Genomic DNA, 22307 nt, shown 5'->3' on the forward strand with positions numbered 1-22307 from the left:
ACCTTAAAATTAAGGATGAGCTACAGTGTAACTACCAGGAAAACTGAAGTGTGTACCATCTCTTATTCCAATCACTGTCACTACTCTCAACTTTTTAATGGGAAATTATTTTGGAAGGAGTTCTACCTTGTTTCCAGCCAGAGGTCATTTATGCACTGCCTTTAGGCCTATTTAAGAGTCCAACATTCCCATCAACTCATGGGGAAAGGGGTGATTGAAAATAAAGACATTTTAAAATATTTTTATAACTTACTTAGCAAGAAGGCTATGATGAAGGCAATAAGGATGATGTCAACTACACCTTTTGAGGAAGCAACAAGAATGAGCTTCACAAGCCCCTTACTACAGAAGCATAACTGACCAAGAGTCCAAGCTATTACGCTTTTACATCCATCACCAGGTAAGCACCAATGGCCAAAGACACTAAAACAAATCTCATCCAGGGAGTCACAACGCCCCTCTGATGGACAACCTTGACTCAAGCATGTGTCACCAGTTTGCCACGTGCTCCTCAGCTTGCACAATAGACTTCTACCAAGTCTTCCCTTCCTCTCTCCTTCACTTGAGTTCAAGCCTGCATTTCAGTCTGACAGGTCTCCCAATATTACTTAGAGCTCTCCCCAGTATGGATTTTAATAGAAGAAATGCCTGTGAGAGCATTGTTGTTGTTCAGCTGCTAAGTCATGTCAGACTCTTTGTGACCCCATGAACTGCAGCATGCCAGGCTTCTCTGTCCTTCACTATCTCCCAGAGTTTGCTCAAACTCATGTCCATTGAGTCAGTGATGCCAACCAACCATCCTCCGTCACCCCCTTCTCCTTCTGCCCTCAATTAAAACCCATACACATTTTAAGTTCCATCTTGGTGTCAACTTTTCAGAGAATCTGGAATGACACACTTTTAAACTGACAATAAAAAATTACATTCAGATATCCAGCAGATCATTTCCAAAAGGCTTGCTCTACCTCAAAGTAGTCTTATGATACATATATTATTATTATTCCCAGTTTTCATATGGAAAAATTATGTAAAATAAATTAAGATTTTAAGATAAAACCAAGGTAGCAGAACTCTAAATTCAGATTTTATGATGTTTACTTTAGGTTTTGAAATACATCTAGACATAATATTTTTGTAAAATTTTTAAACTGTGGGCAAAAAGAAACGTTGAAACAATCTCCTCATCCCCCACATTTTTTCTTTTCTCTTCACCATCATGATTTAACATCTCTGTATATGAATTAGGACAAAACTTGATGTCACTGACTTACACATCAAAATACAATCACCATCAAATTAATGTCATAAAAAGTATTCTCATAGTGTATGGAATGTATTTAGAGATTATTACACACACACACACACACACACACACACACACACACATGTTTGATTTTTGAAGCAAACAAAAGGCATTTGGAGCCGTAACTGATTAAGCAAATATATGACTAAATAAGTCCTTTTGAAGGCGGAATAGTGATGGATGTAAGTACCAAATAAACATTAAGCTGATAATAAAGAATGAATGTCAAATAAGCATTAATAATGTTGAATTTTATAGAAAAAGTAATTTGCATTTCCAGCTTTGCTAACAAGGTGGCATTAAAGATGATATTTTTAGTATAATGATCATTTTCTTGTACCACGTCAAGTTTTCAGTTCCATTGAAATATCGAAGAGCAAAATAACTATAATATTTAAAATGTAAAAAACAGTTAATCTGTTCACATTCTTTTAGACTGTTTTCTATTTATTCTCCAATAACTTGTTACTATAGATATAATTTTAATTAAGCTAATTCAACTAGAGATTTTTATTTGCATTTCCTAAAGTTGACCATATCAACACATATGATAGATTCATTTTAAATTTACTGTGAAAATTTAATAAAACTCTTCTGTGATAATCACACAGAGGACAATATCTCTTTATAACTAACAACCTAGTTTTTAACTTGTTAAATTAAGTGTAATCACTTGTAATATTAAGTGAAATGAATCAGAACTATAACAAATCTATAAAATTATTTTTGTTTTTTGAAATATTTTATACTGAGATTTCTAATCAATGTTTACAGTATAATCTTTAATACTGCACATATATAAGTCTCAAATATTAATATAGTCTCTAACTTAAAAAGTTGAATTCACTCAGGAAAATTTGATGCGTTACACCTGTTCATCTATTGTAAAATACACAGCTAGCAAAGGAAATGCAATTACAGTGATAAGAAAATATTAAAACCCTAAAGCTTGGATAGATTTCTTTGCCAAAATGTCAAAAGAAAATTACATGAAAGTTTATTTTTAAATATTCATGCTCTCTTATTCTTTAAGTTGCTTATAGATTTTATTTACTGACAGCAGTACATGGAAATTAGCAAATTCATGATCTTTCCTCACAAAGATTAAATGCTTTTGCATTCCAGAAAACTACATGAAAATCATTTTCCCCTTTTGTCTAACACCAATTTTGTATTATTGTTTCATTTATGGAATATGCTGTCAACTTCACAGCATGAGCTTTGGAGAGAAGAAGCCTTGCTTTAATAGTTCTTCATTACAATATTGCCTACAGAATCTTATGATTAGCTCACTTAGCCTTGACATTTATAAACTACAGTTTTTTTGAGATAAGAGATAACATTGCTAACATACCTCAAATACAGAAATATAACTCTATTCCTAGAAAGTCAGAAAATAAAAATAAAGACTTTATTATTTATTTGAAGTTCAATAAAATTGTAATATTTTTCCTATACTAACACATTCTGTAATTCCCAGATTCTGGTTGATGTAATAATTTCCTCATTTAGGAAATTTATGAGAAAACATTTATAAGTAGTATAAGAAAATTATAATATGATTAATTCCTTCAAGAATATAATTGTTTTTCAAGGTGACTATATCAATAAAACAATTTCCAGTTTTGACCAGTTTTTTTCATTGTTCTTATCAGATAACTATTGTTGGTTCACTACCAAACCCAACTAAAATTTGTCTTAATTTTATAATTAGTACTTATTGCAGTTTTACAGTACAGTTTAAAAATTAAGTTCCTTACTTCTGCTTGTGCCTGACGGTGTTCTTTCATTGTCATTGAAAGAATGACTTTTTCAGTAACTTTCCCTTTCTGTTCATTCACAGCCAGTTTCAACTAGGAAAAAAAATAAGCAAATGACATGAAAAATGGCATATATTGACAACTACTAGCAACATTTATTCAAACAACTAATTTAGCACTACCATGGAAGGTGATTTCAAATTAATTTGGTCTATATGTATGTGAAAATTAATTTGACTTAGATTAAGTCAAAATGTTTTTATATTTAAAGCATTTAGCACTGAATTTTGCATTTCCACTTTTATTGTTTTTAAGCTCACTAAAATATAATTTGGGAGGGGGTTCCAAATAGCAAATATTTGACACTGGTGAATACTTTTTAAAAGCATTTCTCAGAATTAATATAGCAACATTTTTAAAATTAGGCTGATATTTTCTGTACAGTGTTTCATTGCCAGTAGGGAATAAATTGGTTGCTGTTATGTCAGGATAAGAATTCAAGGATATAAACCAAAAACAAATGTCAATTCACTCTAGAACAGTTCAAAATGATTTACAGTATTTCAGAGCAAAGCGTATGCTGTATCTTAAAATACCTAACAGTTACTTACAACCTGCTCCATGAACAGAGCCACATAAAGATTTTCTACAGTATTGCTACAGATTTATGTTACAAAAAAGTGAATGTGACTCATTCTTTATAAACTATCCCCATCAAAACAAAATGCTATTTCCAAGAAAAAAGGAAAAAGCTAAACTCACACAATAATATTCACTCAAGAGAGCAACAGCGTAATACAGAAACTCCTAAACTGAAATACTTAACAATTCTTAAGCAACAGACATGCCATAGCGTATCTTCTTATTGAATATTAAGAATGAATAATGATCATGCTTTTCATTTTGTTTTGTTAATGATGTTGTTGTTTTAAATACGCTTTCTCAATAGTATGCCTAGCAAATCATGTTTGAGTTAACATGAATCTTAAATCTATACCCTGCCTGAAGACCCACTCCTCTACTTGGGATAAAATGGGGGCAGGGGTCAATGCTATAAGAATAGTATCAAATCTGTAAACTTTTCTTCCACTGATATGAGACATAGCTCAGTATATCAGAGATTCTGTTTTGGTAGAAGGGGAAAACCTAAGGAATCCTTAGGTGATCCTGAGGATCACCCTAGATAAGGAGTTGACAAACATTTCCATAAGAAATATTTAGGTTCTGGGGAGAGGGAAACAGACAAGTCTCTTTTGCAGTTACTCAACTCTACCCATGTAGCATGAAATGGGTGAGTGAGTGAGTGAAAGTTGCTCAGTCATGCTGACTCTTCGTGACCCCATGAACTGTAGCCCACCAGGCTCCTCTGTCCATGGAATTCTTTAGGCAAGAATACTGTAGTGGGTTGCCATTTCCTTCTCCAGGGGGTCTTCCCAATCCAGGGATCAAACTTGAGTCTCTCACATTGCAGGCAGATTATTTACTGTCTGAGCACCAGGGAATGTAGCATGAAGGTGAAGGTGAAGTCGCTCAGTCGTGTCCGACTCTTTGCGACCCCATGGACTTCTCCGTCCATGGGATTCTCCAGGCAAGAATACTGGAGTGGATTGCCATTTCCTTCTCCAGGGGATCTTCCCGACCCAGGGATCGAACCCGGGTCTCCCTCATTGGAGGCAGACGCTTTAACCTCTGAGCCACCAGGGAAGCCCGTAGCATGAAATACATAATAAATAAATAAATGAGTGTGGCTATGTCCCAATAAAACTTAAAAAACCAAACAAGTGGCAGACTGAATTTGGACACCAGGTGATGTTTGCCATTCCCTTTCCTAGATTGAGAACCACTAAAAACAAGTTAAAAAAACATCATGTGGTATACATGATAACTACAGTTATGACACAACATGGTATATTTGAAAGTTAGTTGACAGTAGGTCCTAAGAGTTCACAAGGAAAAATCTATATGAAATGATGGATGTTTAAACTTACTGTGGTAATCATTTCACAATCTATGATGTTCAAGTCATGTTATTCACTGTAAACTTACACAGGGGTCATATGCTAATTATATCTCAATAAAAATGGGAAAATACCATCATGTAAGACTGTTCTTAGAACCAGTCTCCCAAAGGAATATATATTCTCCTGTGCTAAAGTAATACAGAAAAAAAGGGGGAAAAAAACAGAAAAAAAATAATAAAGTAATACAGAAAATGTAATATTATAAAAAGTCAAATATCAAACTCAACTTCTACATATGGAAGCCTATGTATAAACTGTCACCAAGATCACCTTTTCTTTAAAAAATTAATTTCCAAATGTAGAAACATCAGAACAAATTTTTTTGAAGGGAGCAAAACAAAACAAAAACAGAGCTAGGAAACTCCTTGGTGCCACAGCAGTAAGTCCAATTCTAACGAGGTCTCCTAGGGCTGTGACATTTAGACCTGCTTTCAAGTAACTTTTTAAAAAGTAGGAATTCTTTACCTCTAAAACGACTACAGTTGGAAAAAATCAGCTCATTCTTATATTCAATTTATAGCACTATCCTAATCTACATAAGTTGAGGGAAAAATGCTATTAATATTACTGAAAAGCATCACAAAGACAGTACCAAACAGAGAACCCAGTACGATAGTGAGAAATAAACTGTCAACAAAACACAAGGACACATACATGGGGCTTTTTCTGAAAAGACATCAGACATTCTAAAAGAGATATATCTTAACATAATCATCTAGAGAAAATTACTGAAAGTAAAAAGACAAATTAAGAGAATGTATTTTCTAAAAGCATCTCTTCCTCAAATTCCAGACACAATAACAATAGTAAGATTCTTCTGTAACTTTGGAGGAGGACATTCTGTTTCTTCACTAAGACAAAACTAGATGCTTTTGACTTGCTGTTCTCATATAACATACATGAATTGATTTTCTGTCAATGGACTTCAAATTTCTGAGGCTAATTTTCGTGTATAAAGAGGTAGAAACTTCAAATTAAAAATAAAAAACAAACAGGAAGGATGAACCTTAAGGGCATTACCCTAAGTGAAATAAGTCAGGTAGAGAAAGATAAATAGCAAATGAATGATCTCATGTACATATGGAATCTTAAAAAAAAAAAGCTCATAGATACAGAGAACATTGGTGGTTGGCAGAGGTGGGAAGGGGGTTGAAGGGTGGGCAAAATGGATGAAGGACGTCAGAAGGTACAAACTTTGAGTTATAAAATGAGTCGTGAGGATGTGATATACAGCATAGTGACTATAATTAATAACAGCATGTTACATATGAAAGTTAAGAGAATACATCTCAAAAGTTCTCATCACAGGAAAAATAATCTGTAACTATGAGGAAGGTTAACTAGACATTGTGGCAATCACTTTTTAATATATCAGGAGAAGGCAATGGCACCCCACTCCAGTACTCTTGCCTGGAGAATCCCATGGATGGAGGAGCCTGGTGGGCTGCAGTCCATGGGGTTGCTAGGAGTCAGACACAACTGAGCGACTTCACTTTCACTTTTCACTTTCACGCATTGGAACAGGAAATGGCAACCCACTCCAGTGTTCTTGCCTGGAGAATCCCAGAGACGGGGGAGCCTGGTGGGCTGCCGTCTATGGGGTCGCACAGAGTTGGACATGACTACAGCGACTTAGCAGAAGCAGCAGCAGCATGAAAAATCAAATCTCTACCAAACAGAGGAGTGGAAAATCAAGTCACCATTTTCTAATTATATCATGGCCTTTTTTTAAAGAGAGAAAATACCCACAAATATTTGGTATATACATCAACACTTAACAAGTTAAATATGAAGGCTTAATTCACCATTTTTATCAGAGTTTGCCACTAAGATCTTAAAAGGGTATAAGTAACAAACACTGGCTTTCCAAAACTAGGTTAAAGTTGGCTCATTCAATATTGATGGTAACCAGAAAAGAACAGTCAAGGGACTAGTCAAAGACAGTAGCAGATATGGAAGAAACAAGGAATATGATGGCTCTGTCAAAGAGAAGTGAACAAAATGATTCAAGACAATGATCCGGTTAGAGAAACAACATTAAAAAGGAGGAAATTCCCCTCAAACAATCTGTCTATGAATTAAGAAAAGAAATCCAAAAATACACCTGAAACAACAGATCCCAATGATGACTTCTAGTGGTGGTTACCTTTTAAACTATAGTTTACATAAAACTATTAATACTAGGGCTCCCCTCATAGTTCAGTTGGTAAAGAATCTGCCTGCAATGACGGAGACCTGGGTTTGATACTTGGGTTGGGAAGATCCCCTGGAGAAGAGAAAGGCTACCCATTTCAGTATTCTCGCCTAGAGAGTTCCATGGACTGTATTAATGCTAAGGTAGCAGATATTCTACTTTCTCTAAAGCCTTAAAAGCTCATAGATGAGTAATGAATAGTTTTATAGAAAACATATGGCACATTGTGACCATAATAGAAAGTAGTCTTAATTTTGAGCAATTCTTCACACATGTGTTGGCTCAGAAACGCTCTGCTATGGACATCCTAGAAAGGAAAACGAGCTCAAGACCTCCTGCTGGAGAAATACAGATAGAACAGCAGCTATCTCACTTTATGTATATCATTAACATTATACAGCTATTCTTTCCTATTTTCTTTTTTTTGCTGTGGATAACTTTAGTGTAAACCATGTGCTATTTTCTTTTAACTTCCCCAACCCAGGTGGCTCAGTGGTAATGAATCTGTCTGCCAGTACAGGAAATGCAAGGGACCTGGGTTCCATCCCTGGATCAGGAAGTTCCCCTGGAGGAGGAAATCGCAACCCACTCCAGTATTCTTTTCTGGAAAACTCCATGGACAGAGGAGCCTGGGGGCTAAAATCCTTGGGTCACGTAGAGTCGGACATGACTCAGCACACACACACAAGCAAAATATTTTAAAGTGTATTTATGAAAATCATAAGACTGTGTAAAAATTTAACATGATAGATAAAATAAAATCTATTTTATAGGAAAAAATAACTCTAAAGTAAACTCCATAGCCCAATTATCAATGTCTTTATAAATGGTACGGTAATCAAACAACCTGGTATGTTCTATGTAATTCATATTGACATTCCAGATAGGTGTTACCCAAAGAGAGAAGAGCCTATTTATCCAGCCAACCTATCAATCAGTGCTTGGACTGTAGTTCTGATGCAGTTTTCACTATGTTCTCCAGAAGAATAGCTAACGATTTAAATGTAAAGCGTATAATACATATTGAGTGCAATGCTCTTAATAAAAAAACATAACCCAAGAAGAAAACCTAATCTTAAAAAATCTATGTTTGATCAGTAAATACTGATATATTAATAAATTATTTGATCCATATTTTACATGCAGATCAATAGGCAACACAGTTTAGCATAAAAAACAGGACAATCAGCCTTCATATATATTGACAAGTTTTCCAATGGTCTGTTAATATACAAAAGACTGGGACAAATTACTTATTTATATATACAAAACATGGTTATAAAGACCAGCTGCAGGTATTTTTTTGGAAAGTGCATTTTAATAAGGTCCTATTCAGTTAGGGAACAAATGGGGAAGAAGTAGTTTGCACTACAGAGTTTAGCGCGAGAGCTTTCTCTTTTTCTAACCACGAAATCAATCATTTGTCCAGACTGTGGGAGTCAGAGTTAGTTACTGAAAAGAGCTCCGTATATAAACAAGTCAATAACTCATTGTGTGTTATTGTTGAGCTGAAGAAGTCGGCTTTCAAAAAGCTGCCCCTGTTTCTCTCAGAATGAATGTCACTGTATTCAGAGATTGGGAGAGAGTCCTTTGTTTCCAGCCATTGCTGGCTGCCATTTATGTATGGGAACAGAAGGTGGCTGCTAGGAGGGTGGGGGAAGCCACTATTTCGTATCATGTATGTCCAGGAAAAACTCTGAATTCTGTCAACCTAAATAATTTGTGTCTAGAAATGCATTAATGTAATTGATAAAGAGTGGCCACACACACAAAAATTGGTAAAGTAATTGAATGATAATGAGCCTGTATCATTTTAAATTGGACCAGGCTGCTATTTTTGGTTCACTACCTGCCAACAAAGATGAAACCAAAATATAAGCAATGGTTTGAAAAGTTCAGATGTACAAAATGAAATTGGTAAACAAGTCAATATGTCAAATGAATGCTATCTGTTCCTGCCATAAATATGAAAGGTAATTCATGGAACACTCATGGGGTTCTTTAAGTTTTTGTTTGTGTGTTAATTTCTTTAAGAAATGATTCTATGTGCCTAACACTTATAATGTTAGAGAAATCTGAATTATTTTTGACTTAAAATGAATTTAAATATCCTTTAGAGTTGAAGTAAATCTGAAAATTCATAAGATATAAATATTATACTATTTATTTCATCTTAATGTTTATTAAAAATCTACTATTTATTCAAAATCAAGCTAGGGACTGTGATGAAGTACCAGAACCAGGGTTGAAGGCTTATAATTAGGCTAGACAAATGAAAAATATACTTGGTCTGTTCAATAAATGATCCTTATGGTGGGGCAAGGACGGGTGGTCTCTGAAATCTTTAAACAAAACCTTAGCTCTTAATTAAATAAAGTTGGAGATAGTTGGAAGCTAGAACTGAATCCAGTTGATTCCAAATCACTTCACCAATTTAGAAAATCACAACATTAAATCATATGACATGCTCTCACATGCTGTACTATACATTTATCTAGGTACAATTAACAAAGTGTAACATGGTTGAGATAAAACATAGAAAGTAAGAAACAGTATACAATGGAAGGTACAAAAAATAAATCTATAAATATAAAAGACAAAATATTATTGGAGGATACAGCGTTCGGAGAAGACAGAAAGTCACAAATGATGGGTAGTGTTTAACTAGGTAAAGAAGTGATAATATAGGGTGATATTATTAATTCATATTAATTAATTACTAACTAGTAATTAATTGCATGGCAAAATTTGTTCTAAATACAATTACTGATTGGTTTGACATGACTTTGGAAGGGGGAGGAGAGAAGGCTGAGCCTTAAAAGCATAAGCAGAGAGAAAGGGCAGAGCTGTTCCAAGTGGGTTGGCCTTGGCAATGGTCTGACTGGAAGGAATGACAATAAGGACTAGATGGTTAGTGCAACCCATACCTAATCTATTTCTGAATTTAACTATAAAGTAGGTGCTGGTCCTATAGTGAGGGCACAATTAAGGACTTAGTGCTTAGCTTTGCCTTGGTTCCGCCCCATCCTCACAAGCTATATATTTATATATATACTTAGTTCCAGTCTTAAGAGATTCCCTTAAAGTCCTGACCTAGCTCCCACTTCTAACCCATTTATCCCACTTAAATCCCTTCTACAAAATAATTCAAGAGTGCCACTTTTAGACTTGGGGAAAGAACAGCACTTTCAAAACTGGCTGTGAATTCTGGCTCTGCCATACATTATTAGTTCTGAGACATTTGGCAATCAAGATGGTTTATACAGTCCAGGCCTTCCAAAGCCAGGGATTCCTCTCCCATCCTTGCCAATTATTTAAGAAGAAAAAAAAAAAAAGCTACCTTTACCAGAGTCTGCAGCTTCTTGAAGTCAGTTTAAAAGATAATTTATGAAAGAAACTTTCATAATACTTAAAAACCAGCAAATACTTAACAACCATTTTAAAACAGAAACATTTTTTTAATATTTATAGTTTGTTTAAAAGGATATAAACGAGAATTCTCTGTGCTCACCTTAAATATATTTAACAATTAAAGAAACAAACCTCTTTAAAAAATCTCTTTCCTTTGCAGTTTTTTTTTTTAAGTAATCATATAACAATTTTAGCTCTTCCACATTCTGTGGGGAAAGTGATGCTGAGTTAATGCTGACTTAGTAGCCAGATTATAAACTTTCTGCTAGACATTCTGTCACAGTTTGAAAGGCCTAATTAGGAAACCCAGGAATTGAACCGGGGTCTCCCTGCTTCACAGGCAGATTCTTTACCAACTGAGCTATCACAGAACCCCTTAGGAAAGCCACTTGCCTAAATTCAACTCAGCTTGCCCTCTCAGACTGATTCTCCATTTTTCCCACTACCGTGTGCAGTTTTGGAGGGACTGTGCTACTTTGGCCAAGGGGTAGACCCCCTGACTCTCCCAGACCAATCATCCTCTCTCTTCAGAGATAGAGTCATGAGGGAAATCACACAGAGACGTAAACAGCTGGAGAGAATCTGTCCCATTAATAACACGCTCAAGAGTTTGTCCCTTAAATCCAGATGTCTGGAGTTGTTTCAGTTCTTTCTACAGCCTCTTTCTTTGGTCTTTCCTTGAATCCAACTTGCTACCACCTGCCACCCCATTAAATTCTTCTTTTGCCTAGGTTAGCCTAAGCCAGACCCCATTGACTATAACCAGTAAACTCTAACAGATACGTCATATATATCCTCACAATAAATGCCCCATTACTTTAGACCTTCTGAATGAGTCTCTATTCCTAGTAACTAAAATTATCTCACTCAAAAGTCTTAATAATCTATCCTTTAAGTCTTAATAATCTATCCTTCAGGTATTATAATGGGTAATGTAACTAGAGTAATGGTTTAAAAAATATCCTTTTCATTTTGGCTTTCCCAAGAACACGACTGTCCAAACTATTCCAGGCATCCCTAGGATTTGTCACAATAACATTGCTTTTGTCATGTACAACAGAAATGTGCCACAAAACAATACTCTTGCATATAAGACTGTTGCCTTAAAAAAAAAAAAAAAGACTGTTGCCTCGAAAGATGTGCCTCTCAAGAAAACTCTTTACCCTCCACCCCCCATTAACCATATAAACAGCTAAATTTAGATGACTCAGCCTATAAACTCTCTCTTGTAGATTAGGAGTAATGACTGACTGTTATCAAGCCTTTGCTGGAATCAGAAATAAGATATAATGTAAGAACAAAATAGAAGCCTACTTCCTTCTGTCCTAGAGGAAAAACTGGAAGAAGTCTCAGAGAGAGAAGCAGGAAAGTAGCCAGAAGGATTAGGTCCTAAGTTCTCCTTTTTTAGGGTGTGGCTTGGGTTTAGCTTTCCAGAACCACCTTTGGTTTCTGTGTCGTGTGACCTGGAATCGGCTCAGTGAAGTCCACCACAGGCTGTCAGCACGGTGAGAGTGGCTGTAGTGAGGGCAGCCCCACAAACCACTCGAGCCAGGGTGTCTGTCAGATCTTTGGGGGCCATCTTTAATATCACAGGAAGTCAGCTTTAGATCGTATCAGCCAGGAAGCACCACCAGAGAAAGTGCCCGAGTCAAGAGAAGAGACTAAGTTCACACACTGAAGACAGAAGAGAAACCAGGTGGACAAGGGATAAGACCGTGGCAGGCAGCTGCTGTGCTAACCAGAGATTCCAATGGGCCAGCATGAGGCCAGGGGCCCCTTCTCCCAGGGCCTAAGGATATGAAAGCCACACCTCTTCTTCCATATACTACCTAAAGGAAACCAAGAGGACACAGGAGAGTCTATTTGAGAAAAATAATGATCTAAAATAACTTTTAAATGATCTGCTCAGATTAAGCTTTGAACTGAACTGAACAGTTATTTTTCCCCCAGATTCGGTGGGCAAGAGCTCAGGAAGAAAGTGATACATGTCAGAAAATACCTCAGTCATTTAGTTATTTTGCACACAAAGTGTGTACACACGTGTAAGAGAGTCAGTCTATCAACTGAGCTAAGGAACAGAGTTCAGCTGAGAAGCATGTGTGGCAGGCTGCTTAATTAGACCAGCCCTGCGTCGTTTTCCACACTAGAATGCTTTTTGGTTTTTACATGAAATAATGAGCCACATTTTCCCTCACCCACTGAAGTAGCTATCTGAATCAGAGAACTCATTGAGAACAATAGTTAGGATTCTGGGGCCCAAACAGGGTAAGAGAGATGGGCCTCTATCAATATGAAAGAGCGTCTGAACATGGGTTAGGCTGGGCATGATATGCCTTGTTGCTCAGTTGCTAAGTCGTATCTGACTCTTTGAGACTCTATGTACTGCAGCCTGCCAGGCTTCTGTGTTCTCCACTATCTCCCCAAGTTTGCTCAAGTTCATGTCCACTGAGACAGTGATGCTATCTAACTATCTTGTCTTCAGCCGTATCATCCTCTGTGATATGCCTTACATGTGCAATAAGCCTATTTTTAATCATTACTTCCCACAGTGATGAGGGAAATGTCCCCATTAATCCGTGGTCATCCAGCTTTGGTTCAATCTCATTTGTGAAGCTCACTCTGGCTTTGTCCTCATCTCATACGCATGTATGAGCCAAAATATACTGCCATGTCCTAAAGACAGTGCCGCCTCCTCTCTCCCTTCTTTCATTCTTCTATCTAATATATTTACTGAATGGCAGTGCTACTAAAACAATGCACTGCACTGGTTCCAGTAATACAAATATCAATTAGATGCCTCTGTACCTTCAGAGGGCCAACAGTCCATTGAGAATGTCAGCTCCACAGTCAGCATTTCCCCGGTTGTTTTCATTGCGTTTGTTCCTGAGGTAAGGTACCATGTCTTACAATTCTTTTATATCCTCCAGTAAACAAAACCATAACAGGAAGAGAGACATTCAGTAAACACCTGAGACGGATTAGTGATAGAGGAAAATCCTCAAATTCTAAGTACTTTTACTTTTCATCAGACAACTATTTCCTAAACTATGTGCTGGATATTCGGAGAAGGCGATGGCACCCCACTCCAGTACTCTTGCCTGGAAAATCCCATAGACAGAGGAGGCTGGTAGGCTGCGGTCCATGGGGTTGCGAAGAGTCGGACACGACTGAGCAACTTCCCTTTCACTTTTCACTTTCATGCATTGGAGAAGGAAATGGCAACCCACTCCAGTGTTCTTGCCTGGAGAATCCCAGGGACGGGGGAGCCTGGTGGGCTGCCGTCTATGGGGTCACACAGAGTTGGACACGACTGAAGTGACTTAGCAGCAGTAGCAGCAGTCCTGGATATTGTGATATAGGGATTTTGTAGTCAAATGATTTTCTTTAACACTAGGTCCAGTTCTCTTGCCTAGAGAATCCCATGGACGGAGGAGCCTGGTGGGCTATAGTCCATGGGGTCGCAAAGAGTTGGACACGACTGAGCGACTTCGCTTCACTTCACCAAATCACAATTAATGGGTTTCTTTGTAACATGGCTGCTGGGAGGCTCTAAGATGCTAATACTGTGCTGCTCCTGCTAAGTCACTTCAATTATGACTGACTCTCTGCGACCCCACAGATGGCAGCCCACCAGGCTCCCCCGTGCACTGGAGTGGGTTGCCATCACTAATACTGTAGATAGTATTAATAACCATGAGAGCACCTCAGGGATCCAGCCAGATATACTTTCAGAAATGTGTCAAGACCAGCAATTTTCAACTTGGTCTTGAAAGCTGAAGATGGACCACTAAATATTTATTCAAGAGTGAATACAAAAGTGACTCAGTACTCAGACACAGGAAGCACAGCTCTGTCCACTGTCAACACAGCTCAACCCTGTCTGCTATGCTTCCCCCAAATTAATATGTAATTCTCCATGGAATTTGTCTTATTGAGGAAAAAATTCTATAATATACCTAAAACATATGACCAAGAAATTTTAGGGTAAAAAGGAAGACAGTAAAACTAATATTAAAACATAGATTAAAATAAAAATCACTAAAGCAGTATATCACATTGTGTAGCATAAGACAGATAATGGAACTAATTATCAGGCCAAAATAGACACAACTTATATCCTTAGGGCTTTATTACATGCTAAATATGATACAAGTCTAATGTGTCTTAGGCACAATTCCAAAATTCAAACATTTCTGAAAACTGAATATTATTTTAGAACTTATCAGGCAACAAAACCTAGTAATGACTAATTTATAGACTTCACTTATCTCACTTAGTGTGACTGTTTTACTGTGAAAATACTGAAGTACTTTATTACAGGGAACTGTTTCAGATCCTGCTACAGTTGTCATATACAGTTGTTATATGGTCTATGTACTACATTACTTTTCTAAAAATCCAAAACATAACAAATTGGATAAGAGGTTGTGACCCAAATTTCAGTTCAACAACGAAAGGGTGGATTTTGCAGGTAGAATTAGAATGACCAACTAACAAACACTTTAGAACAATACGTTGGATCTATTTTTTTTTTTTTACTTTTAACACTTTTAGTGATTTAAGATTTAAACAAAAAATGCTATAACATATTATACTTGAATTTGTAGAGTCTGAAAAATTCTAACATTGATAGATTTAATTAAATGAAAGTCATAAACACCTGTATCTTAAGGAAATTTAATAAAATTAAAAAGTAACATACTGAGAAAATAGTTGCAACATGAAATAGATTCATATACTTAATATGTAAAGAACATTTTGAAACATGTATACTATCATGTAAGAAACGAATCGCTAGTCTAGGTTCGATACAGGATACAGGATGCTTGGGCTGGTGCACTGGGATGACCCAGAGAGATGATATGGGGAGGGTGGTGGGAGGGGGGTTCAGGGTTGGGAACTCATGTACATCTGTCGTGGATTCATGTCAATGCATGGCAAAACCAATACAGTATTGTAAAGTAAAAATATAAAAAAAATAAAAAATAAGGAACATTTTGTTGTTGTTCAGTTGCGAAGTCATATCTGACTCTTTGAGACCCCATGCAAGGCTTCCCTGTACTTCACTGTCTCCAAGAGTTTGCCCAAACTCATGTCCATTGAGTCAGTGATGCTATCTAACCATGTCATCCTCTGCCCCTCCCTTCTCCTTTTAAAGAACACTTTCAGTTCAGTTCAGTCGCTCAGTCATGTCCGACTCTTTGCGACCCCATGAATTGCAGCACGCCAGGCCTCGCTGTCCATCACCAACTCCCAGAGTTCACTCAAACTCATATGCATTGAGTTCTCTGTAGTCCCCTTCTCCTCCTGCCCCCAATCCCTCCCAGTATCAGAGTCTTTTCAAATGAGTCAACTCTTCACATGAGGTGGCCAAAGTATTGGAGTTTAGCTTTAGCATCAGTCCTTCCAAAGAATACCCAGGACTAATCTCCTTTAGAATGGACTGGTTGGATCTCCTTGCAGTCCAAGGGACTCTCAAGAGTCTTCTCCAACACCACAGTTCAAAAGCATCAATTCTTCGGCGCTCAGCTCTCTTCACAGTCCAACTCTCACATTCATACATGACCACTGGAAAAACCATAGCCTTGACTAGAAGGATCTTTGTTGTCAAAGGAATGTCTCTGCTTTTGAATATACTATCTAGGTTGGTCATAACTTTCCTTCCAAGGAGTAAGCGTGTTTTAATTTCATGGCTGCAATCACCATCTGCAGTGATTTTGGAGCCCCCAAAAATAAAGTCTGACACTATTTCCACTGTTTCCCCATCTATTTCCCATGAAGTGATGGGACCAGATGCCATGATCTTCGTTTTCTGAATGTTGAGCTTTAAGGCAACATTTTCACTCTCCTCTTTCACTTTCATCAAGAGGCTTTTTAGTTCCTCTTCACTTTCTGCCATAAAGGTGGTGTCATCTGCATATCTGAGGTTATTGATATTTCTCCCAGCAATCTTGATTCCAGCTTGTGAGGAAAGCAGGGAAAACCACTAGACCATTCAGGTATGACCTAAATCAAATTCCTTATGATTATACAGTGGAAGTGAGAAATAGATTTAAGGGACTAGATCTGATAGATTGAGTGCCTGATAAACTATGGGTGGAGGTTCATGACATTGTACAGGAGACAGGGATCAAGACCATCCCCATGGAAAAGAAATGCAAATTTAAAAAAAAAAGAACAATTTAGGTAGACTAAAAAATTAATTTAAAAAAATGAACACCAAGGAAAATAGGAGCAAAAGAAACAAATATACAGTTCATAAAAGAAATATAAGGGCCTAATAAAACAAGCACAAAAATTAAATATTACTATTAATAAAATAATTCAAACTAAAATAATGAGATGATGTGTTTAACTTACTGACTGACCAGTCAAAAAATTTTTTCTACTGATGAGGATTAGTGAATTCAAGGAATAATGAATACAGGGAAACTGGTGCTTTCAAGTATTGCCAATGAAAGCATAAATGTTATAGCTTATTAGAGGAGAATTTAGCAATGTATATCAAGTCTTTAAATTGTATACAACTTTTTATCTAAATATTCCACTTCAAGGAATTTTTCAATAAAAAATAATCATGGATATGCACCAGAAAATTGACTAAAATGATGACAAAACATTGCTTTGCAATAGTAAAAAAACTGTACACATAAATGTTCAAAATTAAGAATATTAGTAAAATAAAGCTTTTGACTAGAATATCATCATCCATTTAAAATAATGTTATGGAATATTGAATAATGGGAAATGGTAACAATATAGTAACTGAAAAAATGTGGTCTCAAAAAGTAAATAAGATTTTAAATATGTATCAGCATATGAGAAGTATATGCAATAAAATATTAGAATAGCTACTCAAAAGGTGAGACTGTGGGTGCTGTAGCTCTTTTTCTTTATTTACATCAGCTTATATCTACAAACTAAATTTTCTGAAATATTAATACATAAGCATGATAAATCTTATCATTAAAAAACAGGCTCTTTTTAATATTGCTTTATTTTCCTGTTACTACCAATATGTATGAGTTACTACTAATTTTTAAAATCTGTCCTCTGTCCACATTTGTCCCAACATAATTATCTTTTCCCTCATTTTATTTCAATCTTTACAAGATAAAATATAACTTAGAAGAAAACAAGAAATTTACAAAAGAGACAAAAGAGATAAAACACTACTAACACCTTTGCTTTCAAATTACCAATTGCCTTCTAAGACTTTTTTGAGAGGCAGGGTAGTGTAAATTAATGCAGGGCAATAGAAGGTTTATGAATTCTTATATAATAACTGCATTAAACTATATTTACTGCTTCTTAAAAGTCAACTGAGATGAGAGCAAAGACTGGGTAGAGATAAGGGTGGGATTCTCATTGTCTACTCTGTCATTTTGGGCACTGGGGATGCACTGTGGCATTTAATCCTCAAAAGAGCTTTAGGAAGTCCTGTAATTTTTGCTTAAAGAGATAAAGTAATTTGCTTATAACACAAAGTAAAAAAAAAAAAGTTAAAGAACTGAGATTCAAATCCAGGCATGTCTGACTCTGCTGCCCATGGATTTTAATTACATCTTGGATACATCAAAAAATATGACTTTAAAATGGAAGAAAGAGCTAGATAGTAACAGACAGATTGGCAAATTTTTCCTTCGAACTAGAGCATTTAATTATGAAAGCTCAGAGTTAAAAATCAGAATTCTATTTATATAAATTGATATTAGATGACATTAATAAGAAAATAAATTACATTTGGAAACCTCAGGAGACTTTTATTTCAGGTATGTACAAAAAAAACTAAATTAAGATTCACTGACTAATAGCAGCTATCATCAAACATATTAAAGTAACTTGTGTATAATTCATTACCTAACATTCTCTTCATCTCTAGGATTATCAAAATTAATACTCAATGTTACTTTTCCATTCTGAAAATTTCTATTAATGCATTATAATACATTGATTAGTGCAACTAAAAAATACTCAGAGGTACTGTTAACTGTCTGTATTTAATAGCTTGGATCTTTTCCTATGCACATATATACAAATATAAGTATATGTAAAATATATGGATTTTATGTTTACAGAAATGGTATTACCTCCATATTATCTGGCAACTTGCATTTCATTGCATGGCAGTGCCATCAAATGTCCATTATAAGACATCTTAAGTAGATCTATCACTACCTATTAGTACTGGAGTGGATTGCCATTTCCTTCTCCAGGGGATCTTCCCGACCCAGGGATCGAACCCAGGTCTCCTGCATTGTAGTCAGACACTTTACCGTCTGAGCCACCAGGGAAGTTACCTAGTACTTACAGGTATTAACTCCAGTACTCTTGCCTGGAAAATCCCATGGACGGAGGAGCCTGGTAGGCTGCAGTCCACGGGGTCGCACAGAGTTGGACACGATTGAAGCAACTTAGCAGCAGTAACAGCAGCAACAGGTATTTAAAAAATTGTAAATTAATTTAATTGGAGGCTAATTACTTTAAAATATTCTAGTGGTTTTTGCCATATATTGACATGAATAATCCATGGGTGTACATGTATCTCCCATCCCAAGCCCCCCTCCCACATCCCTCCCCATCCCATCCCTCAGGGTCATCCCAGTGCACCGGCCCTGAGCACCCTGTCTCATGCATTGAACCTGGACTGGCAATCTATTTCACATATGGTAATATACATGTTTCAGTGCTATTCTCTCAAATCATCCCACCCTCATCCTCTCCCACAGAGTCCAAAAGTCTGTTCTCTACATTTGTGTCTCTTTAAAAATTTCATCCATATTCAAAATGTCAGTGTCATACCCGATTCCAATCTCTCCTTTATCACAGTGCAAGTCAGTTTTGTGACATGAGAAGTTTGTGGTAGGGAAAGCAGCACATCGACTTTTAATTTTCATTCTTCTTCAGTTCTTCTGCTGCTGGGAACACATCACGTTTGCTCCCATTCCACTGAAGAGAACTTAGTCACGGGGCCACCTCCAACAGCAAGTCAAGCTGGGAGACAGTGCCACCAAGTTTCAAAAAGAGAGGATGATTCTGCTGGAAGGCAAGAAGTCTCCACTACACTGCTGTTCTATATGGTGTGACCATGTAATTTACTATTCAACCCAGGACATACTTGAGGATAAAATAATTAGTCTGAGATAACAAGTGAACTCGTACCATTTGGGGAATTCTCTTCTCTGCTTAATAAAGCCTTCTCTAACCTTTCTTTGGGTGGCCTTTCCTGAGGCCATCTGTCATTCCTTTTGTGTTGCCAGAGCAGACTGTTCATAACTCTAGCACACCAACTCATACATCTGTATGATTAGCTATTTACTAACTTTCCGCTCTGGGCTTCCCAGGTGGAGCAGTGGTAAAGAATCTGCTTGTCAATTCAAGAGATGCAGGAGATGTGGGTTCAATCTCTGGGTCAGGAAGATCCCCTGACGGAGGAATGGCAACCCACTCCAGTATTCCTGCCTAGAAAATTCCGTGGACAAAGGAGCCTGGCAGGTTATAGTCCATGGGGTCACAAAGAGTCGGACACAACTGAGCACAGGACACAAGAAAGATAAAAGGATAAAAACAAATGACCTTAACTCTAGTTTGTACCACCACTACCTTCCTTACATACACACACATGCACACACTCACACACTCTGACTCTATTCTGGTTTAACTCCATCAGGAAGACTGCCCTGATTGGTTCTCAGTCCTGGGCATGGAGCCCATCTTTGATGCTGTTCAGTAAATGTGCAGGGTGCTCTTACAGCATACATGCAGTGAATTGGTGTCTCTTGCACACTGTTCTCTTCCACCGGACTCTGAGCTCCTCTGAAACAGACTCTGACTCTATGCTCAACTCTATTTCCTTAGTGCCTAGCACATAGTAGATACTTGACAAATACTGGTTAAACTGAACAGAGTTGAAGACCTGGGAATGGAATACATAGAATTCTCAAACGAAATTCCAGAAATCCCTAAAGCTTGGTAAGGAGGATAATGACTCCATCTTGTGGATCTGATCAACCAAATCTGGCCTTTTAAAATTATGTATTGAGTGACCTTCATTTCAAGGTTAGGTAAGGTCGTAACAGGAAACCCTGAGGCTGCCTTTTATTATCGGCTCTGTCATCTCTAGAGTCTTAGTATCCATTCCTGTTAGAAAAGTCTAACATGAATCCTACCGTGGGCTTTTTCTTCCCAGCTGTTAAGCCTTGTGTTTGAAGGGATGGGAGTCACAACTGCCAGTTGTCATTCTGACAAGAAATATTTTGGCACACAGACACTCATTGTATAAATTTGTAACTAGTGTGTGCTGAAGAATTGATGCTTTTGAACTGTGGTGTTGGAGGAGACTCTTGAGAGTCTCTTGGACTGCAAGGAGATCCAACCAGTCCATCCTAAAGGAAATTGGTCCTGAATATTCATTGGAACGACTGATGCTGAAGCTGAAACTCCAGTACTGTGGCCACCTGGTGTGAAGAACTGACTCATTGGAAAAGACCCATATGCTAGGAAAGATTGAAGGCAGGAGGAGAAGGGGATGACAGAGGATGAGATGGTTGGATGGCATCATCGACTCGATGGACATGAGTTTGAATAAACTCCAGGAATTGGTGATGGACAGGGAGGCCTGGCATGCTGAGGGCCATGGGGTCACAAAGAGTTGGACACGACTGAGCGACAGAACTGAACTGAGTGTATAAACTCAGGACATTACAAAATTTAGTTTTGGTTTTCAGAACTTGATTTGGATTCTAAGTTTTTACTGTCCTTTACTTCAAATCTTGTTCATTAAAAAAATAAAGTTGACTTTTGTTGCCAAGAGTGGTTTGAATTTGGGTGTTGCAATTTGCTTAAAGTGGATTCCCTTCTGTTCTCCAAAATTTTTGATCTCTCAATTTTATCTAGTACATAGATACTTTGGTTATTTTATGTTCAATATTCTGATTTACCATCACCATCCACAATTAGAGAAAAGAGAATTTGTTGAGGCTTTACTGTGTGCCAGACATTTTGTTTAGTGTTTTACCTGTATTTCTTTGAGAAAGATGAATGAGAAATTACAAGTCTGCAGAAGGGATGAATAAAGAATAGATATATTTAAACTATAAGTGCTAAAACACAACCCAAATTTCTAGACACAAACTGAAATCTCTGTGAAAAAACAAATCTCTTCCCTCTGAATTCTTCTAGTTTGTGTGTGTCATTTGTACAGTATTTTGCATCAACATCACTCAAAGAAATTTATTCAATACTTATTTTGTGTTAGTACTATAAAATAGTGGTTAACAGGATACTTCCCTTCTAGACATTAAATTCTTAGATGGCAGACAGATGTGGGACAAACAGCTGTAAATATGATAAGCATTAAAAAAAAAAAGGCAGGATTTCTGGGGAGAGCTAACCTAAGCTCGAGACTAGAGCAAGAAATGCCTCTCTGAACTAGAAATGATCTGAGCTAAAGATGGGCAAGAAGGCACCAAGTCAGGTATGACAAGGAAGAGCATTCTAGGCAGAGGAAGTGCTAGAGTTACCTAGCCCACAAAATATCTTGTACAGTATCTTACCTATATTCACAGTATCTTATTAATTATGAAATAATTCAGAAAGGAACCATTATTGCCATTTTA

General features: G+C 36.9%; 1 protein-coding gene across 2 annotated transcripts in view; it reads right to left on the minus strand.

Annotated features, from left to right (window-relative positions):
- Window positions 1–22307, minus strand: part of DCDC1 (doublecortin domain containing 1) — a 482101-nt gene that overhangs the window by 262383 nt on the left and 197411 nt on the right. For both annotated transcript variants that reach the window (XM_069554647.1, XM_069554648.1), the window contains exon 9: window positions 3064–3156. In XM_069554647.1, the coding sequence (XP_069410748.1) occupies window positions 3064–3156 (93 nt within the window). The remainder of the gene's footprint in view (window positions 1–3063; window positions 3157–22307) is intronic.

This window comes from Ovis canadensis, chromosome 15 (assembly GCF_042477335.2).
Source record: "Ovis canadensis isolate MfBH-ARS-UI-01 breed Bighorn chromosome 15, ARS-UI_OviCan_v2, whole genome shotgun sequence".
In the NCBI taxonomy this organism is placed as follows: domain Eukaryota; kingdom Metazoa; phylum Chordata; class Mammalia; order Artiodactyla; family Bovidae; genus Ovis; species Ovis canadensis.